Source organism: Rhipicephalus sanguineus, chromosome 3 (genome assembly GCF_013339695.2).
Source record: "Rhipicephalus sanguineus isolate Rsan-2018 chromosome 3, BIME_Rsan_1.4, whole genome shotgun sequence".
Taxonomy (NCBI): Eukaryota; Metazoa; Arthropoda; class Arachnida; order Ixodida; family Ixodidae; genus Rhipicephalus; species Rhipicephalus sanguineus.
The window spans coordinates 197,864,196-197,871,462 of NC_051178.1; the positions used below are offsets into that span (position 1 = coordinate 197,864,196).

The 7,267-nt window shown below is 44.0% G+C and overlaps 1 protein-coding gene across 1 annotated transcript; it reads left to right on the forward strand.

Annotated features, from left to right (window-relative positions):
- Nucleotides 1-1,046: 1,046 nt before the first annotated feature.
- On the forward strand, nucleotides 1,047-5,789 carry LOC125757736 (uncharacterized). The gene is made up of 2 exons (XM_049413787.1): nucleotides 1,047-1,108; nucleotides 2,173-5,789. The coding sequence occupies exon 2, from the start codon at nucleotides 2,523-2,525 to the stop codon at nucleotides 5,253-5,255; it is 2,733 nt and encodes a 910-aa protein (XP_049269744.1). The 5' UTR covers nucleotides 1,047-1,108; nucleotides 2,173-2,522; the 3' UTR covers nucleotides 5,256-5,789.
- The last annotated feature ends 1,478 nt before the right edge of the window (nucleotides 5,790-7,267 follow it).

The following is a 7,267-nucleotide window of genomic DNA, read 5'->3' on the forward strand; positions in this document are numbered from 1 at the left end:
TTTCTAACTACAACCGCACTGCCAGTATAACCTCAATGAAAAATAACTTATCACTTATTCCATTGGCTCACCGACGCAAAGTCGCCCGTCTTTCGCTATTTCATAAAATTTTCCACCATCCAACACTTAATAATGACCTCATACTCCGGCCTGTGTACATTTCAAACCACGTTGATCATCGTAATAAGGTAGGAATCGCGTCATGCCACACTAAGTCTTTCTTTCAGTCGTTTATTCCCCGTACATCTCAGGATTGGAACCATCTTCCCTCAAGCGTCGCAACCATCACTGACTGCAAACTTTTTCACGAAACATTAGATAACATTGTATAACCAGGAAAATCTGTTACCTGTACTCACTGCTCCTGTTTGTTTATTTTTATTTTTTTTTCTTTGAATTAACTACTATTCTTTGTATAACCTGGAGAAATGTTCTGTTACCTGTATTCATTGCACTGTTTTATTTTGTATTTTTCATGTATTGTATCCACTCCCCTCTTCAATGCCATTAGGCCCTGAGGGTATTATAAATAAATAAATAATAAATAAATATGAGTGAAGTCTCCAGTGACAGTGGGATGCCTCCTTAGCCTGCCTGTAGCTTATCTTCCTTATCGGTACGATTTCCTTTGTCATTTTCGAAGACTGAAACAACAGATTATGTGCACGTGCTTGTGAATTCCTCTGAATTTTCCAAAACTATCTCCTCAACCATTTTCTATTACCCATATTTATTCAGATTGAGAAAGTAGTTCCAGAAATCGTGTCATTCCTCTAAAACATATTTGAGTAAGCCGCCGCGGTGGTGCAGTGGTTACGTTGCTCGGCTGCTAGCCCGAAAGACGCGGACTCGATTTCGAATTTCGGTGGAGGCGAAATGCTAGAGGCCCGTACACTGTGCGTCAAAGACCCTAGTGCTTAGAAATTACTTTAAGCACAAATATACTGCACCGTGCAAATTGTGGCACTGATTCATTTTGCTTCCTCGCGCACTTATGCTTCTCTAGAAGCCTAACAATTGGGTACTAACTGGATTTCCAGGAAAGAATGGTCCTGCAGGTACAATTCTTATGGAGAAATTGCCTGTACGAAACGGCTGGCCCAAGGAGGTAAGCTGAAACCGATAGCAATCTCCTTTAGGAGCATTCCAATTCTCTGAAAGCACACTTGCACATTAGATGACTCTATGTACAATGCAAAGAACTTTTAAGTTAAATTGTAGAATTCAAACGAAGAAAACGCAGTTTTATATTAACCGCGCAGTAGTTCGGGGCCCCGGATTAATTTAGACTACCCTAGTTTATTTATCCTACGTATAAATCTAAGTTCGCGCCTGCTGTTGTGATCGAATTTCAATGCGGCCACTATGGGTGGGATCAAACGCACGTCCTCCAGCTCAACAGCGCCACTCCGCGGCTTCTTATTCCGGTGAGCGCTAAGAAACGAGAACAAAAGAGCGACATGGAGAACGGGTGGAGTGCAAACTCACAACTGGTTTACTAATAGCGTCTTGCGACATGTGGCAGAAGGAGAGAAGGTAAAGGCCATGCTACAAGTGTTGGGTTTTCATTAGTAAAACTCTAAACATGCGCAGTGATTTGCCTTGAGTGTATCGTTATAAACATCCTTGGGCCCACATATTCTTTTGAAGGTGTTAAATTTTCTGGCTTCACTCGAACGAAGAAACGAGTTATTGCTTTATTACTCAGACGATAAGTTTCATGCAATCTTCGCGGAGTACCGCAACGTAAAATGTTACGGCACAGCCTTTTTGCAAAAATACACATATCTTAATTTCGATAAAGATTCCTCGTGTTCTATTACGATTATTTCCTGTTTTATATAAACTTTCCAGGGCTTCAATCAGAACATTCAGTCTAGAACAAAATACAACGAAGCTCAAATATCGGACCTATCAGCATTTTTTTAAATACCACACGTCTAACTACTGAAATTTTTACCGGTTTTACTTCTGTGCCACCGCCATTATCAAGAGTGGGAAACTGCACATAACATGACCTGTACAAGGTCAATATTAATTTTTCATAGTCCGGTCATTGACGTTATAGGGACAACTTTACTATAGTGCTGAGTAAAATCTTTTTGTTTTGTTTTTTTTTTCTTCTTTCAGTTCGCGTGATCACCCAAACATGCGTTTCCTTTTTCCTTTCAGAGGCAGATAAATGGAGCCAGAAGTCACCACGGAATACTGACCTGCAGACGGCAGAGCATTACGTCCGGCAAGGTTTTCAGGCAGCGGCCAATAACTTACAGAGGGCAAAATATGTCAAACTCTCTCGTTGTGTCAGCGACTGCTCAACCACTGACCAATACCAGCGCATTCGTGAACCCAATACGTACAAGAGACTTACACAATACATAGGAGAACTACCGCAACATAGACGATTCAAAGGCCCACAGCAAGATGTTGACGAAACAAATACAGCTCTTCTAAGTCCCGAACAATATTCATCTGCCGGGCAGATAGACGTGAGCCGCATACCAAGCAATCCTGATTCCAAGATGCTGGGGAACAAATTAGGCCGGTGGCCTAAAAGTACCTCGGAGCAGGATTTATGGGCCCTTCAAAATAGTATTAATAGAATACAAATGCACTGTGTCCAAGAGATATTGAAGACCTTGAAGACATACATGCTCAAGCATCTCCCTCAGTGTGACACAAAACAAGCCATGAACGCAGCCGCACTCAAACCTCAAATAACTCAACACCTTCAGCAACAAAGAACTGTTCAGAACAAAGAAGTCATTTCCCAATGGTCGAAAACTGTACCGATTAAGCCAGTACATACCCCAACGCAGAACGAACTAGAACACTTCAATGCGGCTGTGAAAAAGACAGCTGGAGCCACGTTCGAAAAGACGCGTCACCAGTTTTACAAAGCCAACGTGGTTCAAAGGACACCACAGCAGGATGGAACAGAAAAATACTTAGCGAATGTTATCGGCCCTGAGAACAGTGCGACGGGAATTAAGTCCGCGCAACGCATTGTCAAACAAAGTGTCCATGTCCAAGCTAATTCGCGAGATAAGAAACAACAAGAAAAATACATTATGCGCAAGCAAATTGGTCAAGCGGTACTGCACGCAAACACACGTGAAGAAACTACTCAACGCGAGCAACTAAACGCGGAAAAGACAGGTGCGCGAAAGAATATTCCAGCTCGTACCGAAAGCCTGAGCAAGTCAAACGTAGGTGCTAAAGTAGGATCGAACACGATGAACCACGTGGCCGCACCAGTGCAGTACCAAACGCAGCGCAATTTAGCAGCTCTGTGGCAGTCCAGAAAGGACTCTGGGGATTCATTGCACACATTGAATACGCCAGGATTCCTAAAAGGTGTTAAAGGCAACTGGAAGCCACAAGTGCCTACGAAAAGTGAAACTCTTACAGTAAACGGCATAAAAGGATCTGGGCCCTCTGTCCAACCATTCAGAAGAGATTCTAGTATTTTGTATAGTCGTGAGTCAGCGTTGAATCGCCCACGCGTTCGGCAGGAAGGTCAGATGAATGAGGTACATGAGAATGATGTGACGCGATATATCGCCCTCAACGCACGAAATGAAGAGCATTTGCGCCGTCAGAATAGTGGGATGGCAAATAAGTCCGCGCGACGCTTTTTCAAACAAAGTGTCGATGTACAAGCTAACTCTCAATATGCGAAGAAACAGCAAGGAAAATACATTCTGCGCAAGGAAGTTGGTCAAGCTGTATTTCACGCAAAAACGCGTGAAGAAGCTGCTGGAGGTTTCCTCTCGTCCCCAGACGGACCGCCCCAGTATCAACATAGAAACTTGGACGCAACAAAAGGGCAGCAGATCGGTGAAAATTTCTCGTTGCAGAGGGCAGAAAAAGGGGGACACGGACATCTATTAATGGAGCTTCAAGAGAATTCATTGGAATTGTTGGAGGAGAAGACCTTACCTCAGAATAGGATAGTTGGCTCACGCGGAACGAAGTGGGGGAAGTCGGGTTTGGTAAAAACCGTCGGTGAAGTGAACATTAAAGGGCAACCCACACGACTGTCGTCTCAAAAGCTGACTGTAGACAACCCACGCAGTTACAGCGCCAAAACACATTTAAGGCCATATGGCAGATTGGCCTTAGACCATTCGCAAGACGAAGATATACATCACAAGAGAAGAAGCGACGCACGAGACGATCTCCAAGATGACAGCATCACTGATTTCAGGCAATTAGCACAGCGAAGCAGTGCCCAAATCCCAGTCGCCGCAGCGAGCTCCAGCATTGAGAAAGAATCTATTATGCCGCCCACACCAAATAAGGTATTCAATGATGCATCTCATAACGTTAGAACACAAAATTCTGAACCACCCAAAGGAACAGGGAAGCAAAACGAGCAAACTTTTAATCGCCCACCAGTCCGTTTGACACCGCAAGCGCAGCAGTCAACTAGTGTGAAACAAGCACCAAAACGAAATATGACAGTCCCAGAAACAGGTATGCAACATAAGCTAGATACTGTGGTAGATCTAGGCCGACAGGGAAACCCCACGCGAAACTCAATGCCACTGCCTGGAATCACAAATCCACAACGCCCAGCTTTGACAGGTCAGGTGAACTCAGTACTAGATCATCATTCACGGAGCAATGATAGCTCGCGACTAGGTTTTAAATTGAGAGCAACTAGCCTGCAGCATCCAACCTTACTTCACAAAGGAAACTCCGTGCCAGGGAGCATCAAGCAGCCATACAATAAGCAGCGACAATCTCGCCCGGCGCAGGTTAGCGGTCAGCAAAAGCCGATTCCTAACCAACCGAATTACTATGTGACCAGCCGGCCTCCAGAAGCCATGCAACATGAGTCAGCTTCAGGCAGCAATGCACCAAAGGTAGTTCAGCCAACACATATTCACAAAAAGGCAGCAACCTCTGTGGATCAGCCGACAGCTAAACACAATCCATCAAGTGTAGAACCAACTGGAGCTTCTCAGAGCTACAAAAACGTTGTGACCAGCAAGCCATTAGCAAAAATCAAGGTAACGAGACCGGTACATGCCCTACAGCCAATTTTGCAAGACCGAAATAAGCCTGGATCAAGTCGATTTCAAATTCCGAAGAACAACCAAAGTTCCGCACTAGACTCAAAAGATGCGAGTCAACTTAAGCATGTTCTGAATCGCCTAAAAAACCAGTCGGCGCCTGTTTTTAACCTGAAAAAACGAGAACCCCATAAGCGAGCTGCAGATGAACTGCTTGTGCATTTTCCAACTTAAGTAAAGAAGGAACCATATGATGAAATAAATTGAGGCATCATACCATGCAGTTGAGCCTTGTAGATAAAAATAACCAAGCGGCAATAAAAAATGTGCTATGTACAATGCAATAACAGAAGGCCGAGAAAACTGAAGGCGTAAAATAGCAGCCTCGTGGGGACGTTGTATCCTCTTCATAATTGTGCAACGGTGCACGAAACAGGAACAATAGAAAAGCGATAATGAATGGCTTACATGAGAGCTTGGGGGCTATTTTGCTTGACAAATGAGAACGATTACAGAACAAGAAATATCTCACAGTAAATCCTGTCAACTTTTCACGCCAGGCTAAGACATTCGTTGTTCAACCACTCTAGAACACTTCAAGTCTCCGCTTTCCTGTGAACACCCAGCCGGTCTCAGAACTGGCTGGTGTTGGACTGATCACAGCTGTTGCTATGCTACAACAGTAATCAAGATCAGACGTATGCCGATCGCATTAACAATGTTATATTTCTGAGCTTAGATTGTCCTAAATAAACAGCTAATGTGCTAAAAGACATTTCTGAACTCTACCTCTGATTTCTTCCACCTTCCCCAACCGCCAACTACAGCGACTGGTTTACAGTTATAGCTTCCGTGCTTAAGGGTCCATAGTCGTATTTCAAGAAGCTATAACACCATGCACTTTAATATGCATGCTAGAACAGTACCATTATCATGGCTTCCCTGGCCGAATTAGCGCAAACCACTAAAGAGCAAATACAACTCTTTCAAGTGAATTAAGATAAATACTTCCACCTGCATACCACATTCTTTGTCTTCTGTACACAGTACGTTTGAGCATTTCCTTCAAAGAAACTGACGTTCAGGCTACCGCAAGTCCCACTGAATTTCGTCTTGATCTGTGTACGCGCGCATAATGTTAAACGTGCAAGTATGTGTAAAACGTAAACAATCATGCGAGGCTGCACGTTAGAATTACCTCCCTGGAGAAAATTTTTGGCAAATCCCACGCATCGTGGGAATCTGTTTCATGCGAAGAAATCAGCGAATAGCTGTCCATGCTGCATTTCTTTGCCTTTGGGGCAAGCGCTACGAGGTGGATCGGAGTGTTTTTGGAAATGGAGTAGCTGTGTGCACACTGTGGGCTTACCAGGCACCTCGACCACACTGGCGTTCAAGGGGTAACTTATGGTCTGACGTAACGTCAGCACTAACGTTAGGCACAGACACCAGTTTTATCGAAACGAGGTGCACGTGACGGTGCGATGATGTGAATATCATTCGGTAACGTGTTCCTCCTGGTCGATCAACGCTTGAATATAGCTTGCCGAGTCGTAGGAGTACGTATGTAATGTTTATTATGCTGTTACAAAAGAGAAGCCAACACTGAAAGCACAATTGACGATAAACCGACATGACGTCTCGTAGGAGTACATACGTAATGTTTATTACCTTGTTATAAGATTCCATAGCCAGCACTGCAACCACAATTGACGTTGCACCGACATGACGCTTGCATATCATCTTTTTTCCAAAGCAGTTTCAAGACGTGGCGCCGTTCTGTGGTAGAATACTTGACTATAACGCAGAATGCCTGGGTTCAATTCCTCCTGGGATCTTCTTTGCATTCGTTGGGTCAACGCTGTCGAAGCCGGATTTTCTTAACGCTATCGCGTTTAAATTACAGGTGTCGGTTCTCGCCGTTTCTGGGTAAATAAAATTGGCAGATCCCACGTACCGTGGGAATCGATGTTATGCTAAGCACGCGCAGGGAGGTGACTATGCTGCAGTTTTTCACATTGAGCGAAAGGTTACGGAATGACGCTAGAGAAATATGCAAATGGTATACACAAACATATTTTGAAGAGTGGAACATGTGTTATATAACCAGTTGTTTACAGTTGCTTAACAATGCCAACAGCAACATAGGTGTTTCCAAAACCAGACGCAGTAAGCTCATATGTGGTGCTTATAATCTTCAATACTGGTAGAGCGAATTCGAATAGGACAATTAACACAGATGCACA

Excerpts from the sequence above, each read along its gene's own strand:
- LOC125757736 (XM_049413787.1), top strand. The coding sequence starts at position 2,523 with ATGCTGGGGAACAAATTAGGCCGGTGGCCTAAAAGTACCTCGGAGCAG.